This window comes from Mus caroli, unplaced genomic scaffold, assembly GCF_978045245.1.
Source record: "Mus caroli unplaced genomic scaffold, Mus_caroli_1 scaffold_8, whole genome shotgun sequence".
Taxonomy (NCBI): Eukaryota; Metazoa; Chordata; class Mammalia; order Rodentia; family Muridae; genus Mus; species Mus caroli.
In genome coordinates, this window is record NW_028227263.1 from 127373647 (window position 1) to 127387776 (window position 14130).

General features: G+C 47.0%; 1 protein-coding gene and 1 non-coding gene across 2 annotated transcripts; both read left to right on the plus strand.

Annotated features, from left to right (window-relative positions):
• Positions 1 to 645: 645 nt before the first annotated feature.
• C5ar2 (complement C5a receptor 2) lies at positions 646 to 2669 on the plus strand. The gene has a single exon (XM_021165926.3). The coding sequence runs from the start codon at positions 655 to 657 to the stop codon at positions 1687 to 1689; it is 1035 nt and encodes a 344-aa protein (XP_021021585.1). The 5' UTR covers positions 646 to 654; the 3' UTR covers positions 1690 to 2669.
• A 976-nt stretch (positions 2670 to 3645) lies between these two features.
• Positions 3646 to 3771, plus strand: LOC115031673 (U6atac minor spliceosomal RNA). Its single transcript, XR_003837338.1, has one exon. It is a non-coding gene; the product is annotated as a U6atac minor spliceosomal RNA (small nuclear RNA).
• Positions 3772 to 14130: the final 10359 nt, after the last annotated feature.

Here is a 14130-nt window from a genome sequence, read left to right on the forward strand (position 1 = left end):
GTGCTGGGATTAAAGGCGTGCGCCACCACGCCCGGCAGTTCCAATATCTTGTCTATTATGGAGGGGAATTCAAGGCAATAGGAGCTCGAAGTAGCTGATCACATTGAAACCAGTTGAGAAACACTAGTGGTGATTGCACGCTGCTGCCCACATGTTTTCCCCATTTATTTTTATCTCACTTAAAAAAAATCTTCATTTTTATTTTCTGTATGTGTGCGAGTATGTATGTGCTGCTTGGCAGATGTGTGGAGGTCAGAGGACAACTTTTTAGCACCCTTTCTCCTCTTTCACCGTGTGGGTCTCAGGGATTGAACGCGGGTCATCAGGTTTGGTGACAAGCACCTTCACTTGCTGAGCCATCTTGTTGGCCCTCTTTCTCCAGGATCGCAGCCAGGGATCTTTCCACAGTTAGCATGGATCTGCCCACATCAATTAGCACAATAAGGACAGACCTCCGAGGAGTTCTTAGAGGCTCATCCCCTAGTTGGCAATAACTGGCACAGAATACTGGTATCCTGGAGTGCAGGCACCCTGCGCCACAGTGTTGGTGTCTCTAGCATGGAGCCGCTGTACGGCAAGGCTGGAGTTTTCCAGGCTGGAGTTTTCCGTTGACTTTCCCTCCTGTCTGTCCCCTGCAGGTGTCTGGGGGCCAGAATGATGAACCACACCACCAGCGAGTATTATGATTATGAATATGACCATGAACACTACAGTGACCTTCCGGACGTGCCCGTAGACTGCCCAGCTGGCACCTGCTTCACTAGTGATGTCTACCTTATAGTCCTGCTTGTGCTGTATGCAGCCGTCTTCCTGGTGGGTGTGCCAGGCAACACCCTGGTGGCGTGGGTGACCTGGAAAGAGTCCCGCCACAGGCTTGGGGCCTCTTGGTTCCTGCACCTGACCATGGCGGACTTGCTTTGCTGTGTGTCTCTGCCCTTCCTGGCTGTGCCCATCGCCCAAAAGGGCCACTGGCCATACGGGGCGGCAGGCTGCTGGCTGTTGTCCTCCATCACCATTCTGTCTATGTATGCCAGTGTGCTACTCCTGACCGGCCTCAGCGGCGATCTCTTCCTACTGGCTTTCAGGCCCTCCTGGAAGGGTGCAGATCATCGAACACTTGGGGTGCGTGTGGTCCAGGTCTCCTCCTGGATGTTGGGCCTCTTGCTGACTGTGCCTTCTGCTGTCTACCGTAGGCTGCTTCAGGAGTACTATCCTCCCCGACTTGTGTGTGGCATAGACTATGGGGGATCGGTCAGCGCCGAGGTTGCCATCACCACTGTTCGATTCCTCTTTGGCTTCCTGGGGCCATTGGTGTTCATGGCCAGTTGTCACGGCATCCTCCAACGGCAGATGGCCCGCCGCCATTGGCCCCTGGGCACAGCTGTCGTGGTGGGGTTTTTCATTTGCTGGACCCCTTATCACGTCCTGCGGGTAATCATTGCAGCGGCTCCTCCGCACTCTTTGCTCCTCGCCCGGGTCCTGGAGGCGGAGCCTGTATTTACGGGCCTGGCCCTGGCTCACAGTGCTCTCAATCCCATAATGTTTTTGTATTTCGGAAGAAAACAACTCTGCAAGTCACTCCAGGCTGCATGCCACTGGGCCCTGAGGGATCCACAGGATGAGGAAAGTGCGGTGACCAAGGCATCCATATCCACTAGCCACGAAATGGTGTCTGAGATGCCGGTGTAGGCAAGAAGGATTTGGATTTCCTAGGCCATCGCACAACTGTGCAGCTTCAAGCATAGCTGGATGCAGGAGCTCGGAGATGGCTTTTCGTTCTTCGTTCAATATTCATTGTGCACTTGCTTGTTCAAAACCCTGATATAAAGGTGCCGGGCTGACAGTGGCTGGAGCCAATTCCTTCCCCAGGAGTTAGCAGTTTACACAAGAAGACATATAGGAAACAGTTGATGGGATATGGACTATGTCAAGGGTGAGATGTTCCATAGAACCCAAAGAGGATGCTGGGGAGACTGCTTGAGTGCCTGCTGTACAAACCAGGACCTGAGTTTGAGCCCCACCACCTTCACAGAGCTGTGTATGGCGATAGACCTCTAACCCCAGCACTGAGGGAATAGGTGGATCCAAGGGGTTCTCTGGACAAGTGGTCTAGCCCAATCAACAAACCCCTGTCTCAAGAAATAGAGTGGAGCCAGGCACAGTGGTGGTAACTTTAATTAAAGCATTTGGGAGGTAGAGCCAGGCTAGCCTGATCTACATAGTGAGATCCAGATGGAGAGTAGCAGATGAAGACATCCAGTCTTAACCTTAGGGACACACACACACACACACACACACACAACACAGGGTTGGACAGCCTAGGTCAGGTAGGCTAGCACCCTGAACAAAGGGTAATGACTGAGCCAAAACCCAACTAATGGACCTGAGCATCCATGCTTAAATCTGGGGAACTATTCCAAGCAGACAGAGCAAACACAAAGGCCTTGCTCTGGGGTACCTCTTCCAAGAAGCCTTCCCTGACTTGCATCCCTCCTAGAAACAAGGGCTCTTCCTTTCTTGCAATCTCTTCAACACAAATGCCCAGATAAATCCTAAGTCCCCTAAGAGTGAGAGAGGAACTCACTCCATCTTTTATATTTTTGTATTACATTTAATTATTTATTGCCGGTGTCGGAAAGCATGGAGGGAGTGGGGGTGTGGGGTGGGACGATGGTTAGAGGACAACTCTTTCCATCATATGGGTCCTTGGGATCAAACTCAGGGTGTCAGGCTTGGCTGTAAGCCCATTTACTGGCGGAGCCATCTCACCAGCCCCAAACTTCTCTGTCTTGTCTCTTTCTCCCCTCCTCTGTCTTAGAAAGTACTGCATTTCCTCTGTCCACACTCTGATTGTTTTCAACTGCTCAGTGGGCTTGTTTGTGTTGCTGGTGTCTTTTTTGTTATTTTCGAGGATCTTTAAACGATTTTATTTTATTTTTTAAAAAATCATACAGGTATATACTGTGCATTGAGTAGATCCCCACCCTTACTCCAGGTTTGCAGAACTTTAACACCTATGGCATACTGTGTCCAGCCAACTCTCCCCCACATATCCCTAGGGCCTGGCTTTGGTCTTGGTTTTCTTTTTTGATTTTTTTTTTTTTTTTTTTTTGAGATAGGGTCTCATAGAGCCCAGGATGGTTTTGAACTCTCTATGAAGGGGATGACTTTCAGTATCCCCTGAATGCTGGGATTATAGTCTGTATCACCACACGTAGTTTATGGGGTGCTGGTGATCAACCCCAGGGATTTATGCATGCTAGGCACATGCTCTATCAATTGAGCCACATCTGGAGTTCCTCACCAGGGCATTCTAGGAAGTTGTCCTGTTACTGAGCTCCACCCCAAACCCTCCTTGAACAATGTATACATCTGTCTGTCTGAAAAGTTCAAAGAAGTTTTGGTTAATTTACTGGACCAGAGAGCCTCTTCAGAAGGTCTTTTAAATTTTTTCTTTCTTTTTTCTTTTTTTTTGGTTTTTCGAGACAGGGTTTCTCTGTGTAGCCCTGGCTGTCCTGGAACTCACTATGTAGACCAGGCTGGCCTCGAACTCAGAAATCCGCCTGCCTCTGCCTCTCGAGTGCTGGGATTAAAGGTGTGCACCACCACTACCTGGCAAAAATTTCTTTTTGAAAGTACACTTTGGTGTTGTATGAAAGGAGAGAAGGTTAGCACTCCCCTTGACAAGGATGGAAGAGGCCCTTTGGCCTAACAACACACATACAGTTAAGGTATTGCCACCTATTTCATGGCATCTAACAAAATAAAAGAAAAAACAAAAACAACAACAAAAAAAAAAGAAGAAAAGGAAAGTACACTTTGAGAGTTTCTATTTAATTCTTTAGTCTTAAAAAATGAAGGAGAAATTTCATGAGATCTTCCAAATGTATTTTCTGTGTAACTATACATAAAATCTCTTGATGTTAAAAAAAATACTGTGTTTTGTTGTTTATTCTAAGCTTTCTCTGGTTCAGACTGCTGTGCAATAATTTTTCCAAACTGAAACAAGTAACACTGCTTAAGAATCAGGATGTAAACGACTCACAAGTCTCAGGATATTCCTGAAACCGACCACATACACCAGGTCCCTTCTTCCCCAAGTGCTGTAGTTTTCTTTATGCTGCTGTAATAAAGCACTCTGACCAAATCAATTTAGAGGAGCAAAGAGTTTATTTGGCTTACACTTGTACATCATAATTCCTAATTGAGGGAAGTCAGGACAGGAACTTGAATACAGAAACCATGGAGAAGCACTGTCTGCATGCTAGCTCTTTGCTCATGCTCAGGTAGCTTCCTTACAGACCCCAGGATCACCTGCCTAAGTATGGTGACACCTACAGTGGGTTCATCCACTCACATCAGTCAAGACATTCTCTCACAGACATAGCCACAGGCCAACCTGATGAAGGCAAGTCTTCAATGAGGTTCCCTTTACACAGGCAACCCCAGGTTGTGTCAAGCTGGCAGTAAAACTTAACTAAGACACCAAGCTTATACAAACAGTGTCTTGGAGTTTTATTGCTGTGAAGGAACATCTTGACCACAGCAACTCCTAGAAAGGAAAACATTTTATTGGACTTTAGTGACACCCTTACTTTGGACTGTCAATCAGTTCCCTATATGGCAGGAGTAAGTGTTTGTTCATGTCTCCCCAGTAATAGCCACACAAGAGAGACTTATTGGGCTGTAGAGATGGCTCAGTGGTTAAGAACACTAACTGCTCTTCCAGAGGTCCTGAGTTCAATTCCCAGCAACCACGTGGTGGCTCACAACCATCTGTAATGGGATCCGATGCCCTCTTCTGGTGTGACTGAAGAGAGTGACAGTGCTCTTAGCCATTGAACCATCTTTCCAGACACCCCTCAAAATTTTTTTATTTCTATTTATTTATCAGTGTGTGCATGTGATGTCACACACATGTTGTGGTACACAAAGGACAACTTTCAGGAGTTGGTTCTCTTCTTCCATTCTGTGGGCATCAGGAATTGAATTCAGGTCTTCAGGTGTAGTGCAAGGGCTTTACTCGATGAGCCATCTTGCCAGACCTCTGCCTCATTTTTTGACAGTATATCTCTGGGGCTTACTGAATCATCTAGATTGCTCGAACAGCAATCTCCTGTCTCCACCTCCTCAGTGTTGGGACTGTGGGTGTGTGAGATGGTGCCTGGCTTTACGTGAATGACGGAGATCCACACACAGGTCCTCCTCTTTGTGTGTTGAATATTTTACCCACAGAACCATCTTGTAGCCCCCATTTGTGTGGTTTTTAAAGTTTGTTTTCTGAGACAGTGTCTTTCTCCATTATCGCAGGCAGGCCTTCAGACCCATGCCAGGCCTCCTTCTCCAACCTCTAGAGTAAGGACAGGGTTACATGCCCACACTGCCACAGCTGACTTGTGCTAGTTTCTTAACATAAACATACTTCTTTACGTTTTCGGTGAATTACAGTTCACTATTTTTCCAAGAACTTCTTGCTGTGCAGTGGTGCTGGTGGTGGGTGGTGGCTTAACAACAGATTTGACATTTCCATCATTTTTCTTTTCTTTTTTTTTAAATGTAGTTTTCCAGGTGATGGTGGTGCACACCTTTAATCCACTTGGGAAGCAGAAGCAGGTGGATCTCTGGGTTTGAGTCTGGTCTGGTCTACAGAGTGAGTTCCAGGACAGCCAAAGCTACCTAGAGAAACTCTGTGTCAAAAACCAAAACAACCAAAACAACAACAACAATTTAATGTAGTTCTTCCTTGAAAGATTAAAATTATGTTTAGTGTATTCTATTGATGATTATAACGGATTTGTATCCCATATGAGTTGTTTTTCATTTGTGTGTGTGTGTGTGTGTGTGTGTGTGGTACCCATGGAGGCCACAAGCAGGCATCAGATTTCCCCAGAGCTGGAATTACAGGTGGTTGGGAGCTTGCCTACTGTGAGTGCTGGAAACAAAACTTGGGTTCTCTGCAATAGCAGTCATCTCTCTGTCTGTTTTCCAAATGTTTGATACTGTTACCTAATTTCTCACTGAACATTCATCCCTATCTGGTGTGGGAGCTTGAAAGATATGTACCCCATAAGCACATTTATTTGGGGAGTTTATGGAACTTTTAGGAGGTGGAGCCTTGCTGGAGGAAGCCTGGAGAGTCTACAGCTTTGCTCCACTTCCAGTTAGCTATATATACCACTGAAGATGTGGCCTCACTTCCTGATCTGGCTGCTTGCTGCCAAACCTCTCCTGCCAGGATGGACACTCCATTTGAAATGGAAACACAAATAAACTCTCTCTTCCATATATTGCTTTTGGGTATGGTGTTTGATCACAGCAATGCAGTCACAAAGACAGTACTTAGTATGCAGTTCAAACTTAAGTTAGCTTGAACACCCACCCATTATGTGGAAATACAAAATCCAAGATGCTCCAAAATCCAAAAAAAAAATTTTTTTTTGAGACTTATGTAGACCAGGCTGGTCTAAAACCTTGAAATGTAGCTGAGGATGACCTTGAGTTTCTACAGGAGTGAGTCACCGTGCTCTATGTCTTAGGTCTTAGTAACCCTTATCTCTGGGAAGAGACACTACTAGGAGTTTTAAAGGGTTAGTGAATGACCAAGGTAGAAAGCAGTCAGGCATGGGACTGGAGCAGAAGCTGAGAGCTTTACATCCTGACCCAGAGTGAGAGAGAGAGAGAGAGAGAGAGAGAGAGAGAGAGAGAGAGAGAGGAAGAGAGAGAGAGAGAAAGAGAGAGAGAGAGAGGGAGAGAGAGAGAGAGAAAGAGAGGAGAGATAGAGAGGGAGAGAGAGAGAGAGAAAGAGAGAGAGAGGGAGAGAGAGAGAGAGAGGAGAGAGAGAGAGAAGAGAGAGAGAGAAGGAGAGATAGAGATAGAGAGGGAGAGAGAGAGAGAGAGGAGAGAGAGAGAGAAGAGAGAGAGAGAAGGAGAGATAGAGATAGAGAGGGAGAGAGAGAGAGAGAGAGAGAGAGAGAGAGAGAGAGAGAGAGAGAGAGAGAGAGAGATTGAGACTGGGCTTGATGTGGGATTTTGAACCTCAAGTCCTATCCTGAGTGGCACACCTCCTCTAAGGCCACACCTCCTCTAAGGCCACACCCCCTCCAAGGCCACACTTCCTAATCCTTCCCAAACAGTTTAACACATGGGGACAAAGCCTACAAATATATGAGTTTATGGGCATCGTTCTCATTCAAACCACCCACCACACCCAGTTTATGCATTGCTCGGGATGGAACCTCAAACCTTGTGCATAGCAGGCAAATGCTCTACTGACTGAGCTACATCCTCAGGTCCCCACAACTTTCTGTATTCTGACTAGAAGAGCAAATGGGAAAACTCACACCAGACCTCATAGGACAGGTTGCAGGTGTGATGACTCAGGTCTACAATCAGAGCACTCAAGAGGTAGAGGCAGGAGAATCAGAAGTTCAAGGTCACCCGTGGCTAGTGAGTTCGAGCCCTGTGCTACAGAAGACTCTGTCTCAAAACAAAAACAAACAAACAAACAAACAAACAAACCCCAGAACCTTGAGACTAGAGGGATGGCTCAGCAGTCAGGAGCACTGGTGTTCAATTCCCAGCACCCACAGATGGTGGCTCACAACCATCTGTAATTCCAGTGTTGGGAGATACAGTGACCCCCTCTGGCCTCCTTGAGCACTGCATGCACATGGTGCACATATAAATATGCAAACACTCATAAGAGAAATAAGCATTTCAAAACAAAACAAACATCAAACCTAGACCAAACCAAACCACCTAAGTAACAACAAGACCCACAGACCCCCTCAAACCGTGGTGTAAAAGCTACCTTCAGGCTTGTGGTAGTTGAATAAGAACAATCTCCAGAGACTCATACATTTGAATGCTTGGTCCACGGTTGGCAGAACTGTCTGGGAAGGATTGGGAGGTGTGGCTTTGTCGGAGGAGGCGTGTCCCTGCGGATTGGATCCGAGGTTTCAGAAGCCTACATTACTCTGCAGTTGGTGCTTTCTCTCCTCTCTTCTTCCTCTTCCTTCCCCCCCCCCACCTCCTGCTTGCAGATCAGATGTAAGCTCTCAGCTAATGTCCAGTGCTATGCATATCTAGCTGCCTGTTGCCATGCTCCCTGCTGGGCTGGTCATGGGCTCACCCTTTAAAACTCTCAGCAAGGCTTTCTTTTATAAGTTGGCTTGGTCATGGCATCCCATCACAGCAAGAGGAAAGTAACTGAGACCAGGACTATGAGGAGGCAATGTAAAGGAATAAATTCTGTATTCAGGCTTGGGTCTCCTCTCTAAAGTATCTCACTTTATATACCTATGCTAATATTTCAAAATCTGAAACAAAGCTTAAATCTGAAATGCTCTGGTCTCAAGCATTTTGGATAAGGGATACTCAACTCATATGGTCCAGAGAGAATAACTTTGCCATCTTTCTATCTTGGTGATCACACCAAGGCCAGGCCTCAACTCTCTACCATCTCCTCTACCATCTCACAGGCTTGGCTGACATAACTCCTTGTAGCTTTTATTTTTTCCTTTATTCCCCATTTTGTATGAGTTCTTCTCCTAACTGTCTCCTAACAGTATCTTCTCTGGCTCAGCTCAGCTTCTCCTGGCTCAACTGCCTCTTGTTTTCGCTCTGCTCAATTTCTTTTCTTCTGTCTCCCGGACCCTATTCCTGCCTACTTCCCTTCTGCCACTCTCTGCTAGCTTTTTATATCCTCTGCTGTTCCCAGAAGCCCAGGGGCAACCGGAACTGAAGGTCAAAGGGTCAAGCAGTTCTAATGTGTAAGCATTCCCAAAGAGTCAGGTGACTAGCCATGGGGCCAGGCACGTAAAATAAACACTACATTTTCTCCTGCTTGTTTTGTTGGGAACATGCAAAAGAAACTTACTCTAAGTACGACCATTTTGTCTTCAAACTCCATTTGATCCTAGGGAGAAACTAAATTCAAGGTTCCAGGCCCTAGGACAGCTGGGGACTTCCCAACAGCAGAACAGCTTCTGTTGTAAACAGCTGTCTGAGTCCAGACGTTTCAGGGACAATGTCTCCATCTTGCTGGCAGGGTCAGATGAGTTCATGTTCCCAGGCCTAGGAACGAACTCCTATCTCACTTCTCCAAATGTTTTCTTAACTGTCTGTTAACAGGTAAAGAATATAGAAATTAAATCAAGATACATACATTGTAAAAACATATAACCAATTGCCTATTATGCCCTAATTAACTGCATGCAGCTGACCTGCTCCTTCGTCCTCTTATCACTCTGAGCTCTGGACCTAACTAGGGGAATAAATTAAGGACCTGGAAGCCAGGTGCCCTGGATACAGCCCAATCTCCAACAAGTACTCCTGCTCATAGGCCTGTCAGTGCTTAGGTGCCAGGCTTTTCTGGCTGGCAGGGGAAGGCTGGCCAGGCTTTCTTCTTTGCTGTTTTTGGATGGCTAAGATTTTCAGAAACTTCTCCTACTCAACTCTGAGCTTTATCACTTTTGATGGTATCCACAGCTTTTGTTTCCTATAGAAATATAAACAAATCTGCATCCCCAATGAAAATCATTTGCTGGCTTCCATTCTGATGTTAGCACATCAGAATGTAGTATATAGGATGATTCAATTACACAGTTTGTTCTTTTTTGTTTTTTGTAATCTAGTGTCTCTCAGATGCTGTTGTTCCTTTTTCATTAACGTTCAGAAAATTTAAAGTTAACAGAACACTATTTAGTCTATCCCTGGGGTTTTTTAGTCTCCCTTTTTGTTTTATAAACATTGCTTTGAAGGTGCGATTAGATCTTTCTAGAACTGCGTGTCCTGTCTTCTGTTTTTTGATTCCAGAGCTTCTCTATTTCCACCTTCATTTTTGTCCAGTTGCTCAGTCAGTGTTTTATAAACAAAACATCCCAAAATGAGAAAAAGGAAAAGAAAAAAACTGCTGCTAAAACCATGCTGGGGATGTCCCAACAACAGCCTCAGGAAACACCCTGTTGGCTTTTGGAAACAAAATAACGATCTCTCCTTTTCCTGCCTTTTGCTCCACTGTACTTGAAATCAAGCCCCACTTTCTGCCTAGCCACCATTGGTGGCCACTTGTCTTTTAATGTTTCTTTTCCCTATAAATAGCTAGCCCTATGTCTGGCCAATTGTAGCTTTTATTTTCTTTAGCTACTTTGTGGGTTCTTCTCCTGTCTAGTAACAGTATCTTCTCTCCCCCAGCTCAGCTTCTCCTGGCTCAACTGCCTGTTATTTTCAATCTGCTCAATCTTTCTCTGCATCAACTGGCTGCTCTAATCCTACTCTCTGACACTGCTCTTCTGCCACCTGGACCCTACTCCAGTCCTACTACTCTGTCTCCTGGACCCTTCTCTCTCTCTCTCAGGCTCTGCTGGCTTTTAAAATATCCTCTCCTGTTCTTAGAAGTCTAAGAGGCAACTGACACTAAAGGTCATAGGGTCAAGCAGTTCTAGCTTAAGCATTTACAAACTGTCAGTGGTCTAGTCTTTGGGGAATCATTTAAAGGGCCAGGAACGTAAAATAAATCACCCTACAGCCCCTCTGTTCAGGGCCCACTACTCTGCTCTTCTTTTTCCTCATCTTGGTTCATGTAATGGCTATTCTTGGCTGCCAGCTTGACTACATGTGTAATGAACTACAATCCAGAAATGGAAGGCATACCTGTGAGATATTTTTTGCTTGGTTTGAAGTAGATGGATCCACTCCTAGTCTACCTTTGAGGTAGGAAGACACACATCTTTTGATTCCAACTTTTTGTTTTTTGTTTTCAAGACAGGGTTTCTCTAGGTAGCCCTGGATGTTCTAGAACTTGCTCTGTAGACCAGGCTGACTGCAAACTTACAGAGATTCATCTGCCTCTGCATCTTAAGTGCTGGGTGTAAGTGTTCCTGTTCAAATGGATTACAGATCTGAGGGGAGAAGGTATCTCAGGGCATCCTGAGACACGGGAGGTCAGGAGCCTTATAGCTTTGAGACTGCACAGTGTCCCAATGGAAGGGCATCCTGAGACACTGGAGCCAAAGAACCACATAGCTATGAGAGGAAGCCTCCTCAGCAGAGGTGTTACAGCTTCCAGGGGAGGGGATCCCCAGCTGAACTGAGGAGCTCAGAGCCCCATCCCCGATCCTTCTCTTCACTTCTTCTCTTCATTGCTTCTTTTCTATTTCTGAAAAGAGAGTTGCATCACAGAGAAAATCTTATGAAAGAGATTTATTGGAGGGTCCAGTGAAGAGGGAAGAAGCCAGGGATGGCTGCCCTCTGCTCCCAGGAATGGGCAACAGGGAACTGGACAAGGGCAGGGCTTATATAGGATTTCTTAGTGGGCAGAGCTTTTCAGGGCAGAGATTTCCAGAGTGAGGATTTGAAGTGGGTTCTTTGAAGAGTCATTTGTGTTGGAGGGTGTTTTGCTGGGGCAAACATGTGAAGGAGTGTTTTCCTGAAGCAGACACAGGTGAAAGACTAAGGCAGACTCCTGAAGGAATGTCTAGCTGAAGCAGACACAGGAGAAAGGATGTTCTCTGCTAGAGCAAGCATGTCAAAGGACACACGATAAAGGATTCTTTGCTAACAACATGTATGTGTTGGTCTGCCTTACACTGGGTAGTTGAACTGCATTTGTCAGGACTCCGTAGAGAGATATGCAGCAAAAAACTTCTGGTGATGTGCCATGGTTTCTTGCTGCTTCCGTGAACTCAGGCTGATTGGCACAGTGATGTCAGCTGAGATAGATGCACGTGCTGAGGGAAGACCCATGGAGGACACATGATGTTTGGAGAACATATAAAAAGGACTAGCTGGACAGTGATGGAGGCTGAGCTAGGCTTGCTTATAGAGCTAGCTCTCCAGCACTTCTTGGTCTAGCTTCTTCACTGGTCTTCACTTCCCTGAGAGAGGCACAGTTGAGAACTTCTCCTGGCCTGCCTCCTGGTCCCTCCAGCTGACTCATGCGGAGGCTGAGGCTTGGCTGTCTCTGCTAGGTAGTGCCACCATTGCTGATCTGTGTTTGCTATCCCCACTCTCAGTGTTTCCATGAAGTGTCTGCAAGTGGATCTAGCTGCCACTGCTAACCTGTGAACTGAACTGCCGATTTCCAGACAACACAGATGAGAAATCTCCAAAGAACCTTTTAAGATAGGTTCATTTCTCACACTCCCCCTCCCCCTGCCCCATATCCTTTCTTTTCCAGTACCTCTGGTGGGTGGTGGGCTATAAGAAAGTTAAAGAGTTTAAGAACCATCATTAAAAATAGGATTTGAAAAAAATTAAAGTTACTAGGATTGGTGTAAATCCTGAGCTTGGGGGGACTCAGGTATTGGTGGGACTTGTGGGTTTTCCTGTTCAGGGATTGGGGGCTTTTTTCACTGCCTTTCCCCTGCCTGGGGCTCATGGATTAGGATGGGAAATTGGTCCCGTCCACAGGTGGCTCTGGGTGTTTCACCAAAGCTGTAGTCTGCGGCAGGAAAGGTGGACCACTGTGAACAGCTCCTGTGATGGCTGCAGGCTGCAGAGATGTCATGGTGCCACCATTTTGATAGGAGCTACCATTTTTGACAACTCCTGCTAGGGCAGGTGGCTGTAGGCTGGGGTGGGAAGGAGTGGCTAGCTGCCATTTTGACAGATTTTGCAGCACCACTGCCCTTCCTTGATCTAGGTCTTGAAGAGTGAAGACACCACATTTGATCTGGATCTTGAGGTGAGAAAACACACCTTTGATCTGGGCCCCGCCTTCTCCTGGGAGCCTATATAATGACATGGAAGAAAGATGCTTGCTTTTGGTCTTTGTCTGCTTTCTCTTGCCTTGCTAGCAAGTCCATTCCTTCTCTGGCATTAGAGACCACTTTTTTGGAATTCTGCAGGGCCGTGGGTGTGGGAGAAAGAGGGGAGTGGGAGAGAACCCGCGTCCCGCCAGCGTTCCCGTGCTCTGGGCAGGCGCACATGGGAGGAGTGCCGCACGCTTTCCATGCGGCCCCGGGTGGGTGTCTGGCTGTGGGAAGCCAATGACCCCACTTGGTGGGTGGTGGACAAGGGGCAGTCCTAGGCACCAGGTTTCCAGCCTCCAGCATCCCACGCTGGATACCACGGAAGAGCTGAGAACAAAATGGGGGCTCCGGGGCAGCACTGAGCCCTGGGGCCGAAGGGAGGAGAGGGCAGGGGGAGAGGGGGCGCTGGATGGTTTCCACGCAGGCGAGAGTCCTTGGTTCGGTCCATGGCTGGAGCACAGGATGGCCTTCCAGCGGGAGGTTGGACATGGCTCATTAGGGGAAAGCCTATCCCATCGTTCAAGCACGGCGGGCCTTGATGAGCAGAGACAGTCTATGGTTTTAGAGCTTTATTGTAGAAAGGCAGAGGGAAGTAAAGCAGGTAGAAGGAGAGAGAGAGGCCGGCCATGGCCACGTGGAGAGGGAAGGGAGAGAGAGGAGGAGGGCTAGAGAGTAAAAAAGGTGAGGGCTAAAGAGAGCAAGGAGGGGCCAAGCAGCCCCTCTGATAGTGGGCTGGGCTATCAGGTAACTGTGGAGAGGAGCATATCTAGCTTAGTCAGGTAACTATGGGGGTGGAGTCTAGCCAGAATGCCAGAAGCTTGGGACATTGTCTGCGTGACTGATAGTCACAGAATTATGGAGTTGGGGGCTCTGTGGTGTCAGGCACCTGTCTCTGGGAACGTGGCTTGCTTTTCTGTCCCTTGTAGAGTTCTCTACTGAGTCACTGGAACAAGCCCCACTCAACCAAAATAAGGCTGCCTATCACAGTCCCACAGAATTCCAGTGTCCTGGTCCCAGCATCTACTGAAGACCAGCTGAGACAGACAGCCTTATGGACTGAGTGACTTCTAGGTTCTTGGACTTTCTGTTTATAGCCAGCCATTGTTTAGTGGTTGGACCCTAGCCTGTAAGACATTCTAATAATCCCCTTTCTATATATTATAGACAAAGAGACTCATTCTATAAATTCCACTATTCTAGAGAACCCAGACTAACACAATTCCCCATTGTTTGTTTTTCATATGGACACCAGATACTGTCTACAATGCTTCCTCTGCTTAAACTCCTCCATGGCTCCCTTCCACCTCAGCTCCCAAGCCTGAGTCCTTGCCATGGTGCCTACGATCCACAGGCTGCTTCCTCCCCTCCGTCTTCCGTG

What these genes read in the sequence shown, in the direction of transcription:
- C5ar2 (XM_021165926.3), top strand. Translation starts at nt 655, where the DNA reads ATGATGAACCACACCACCAGCGAGTATTATGATTATGAATATGACCAT.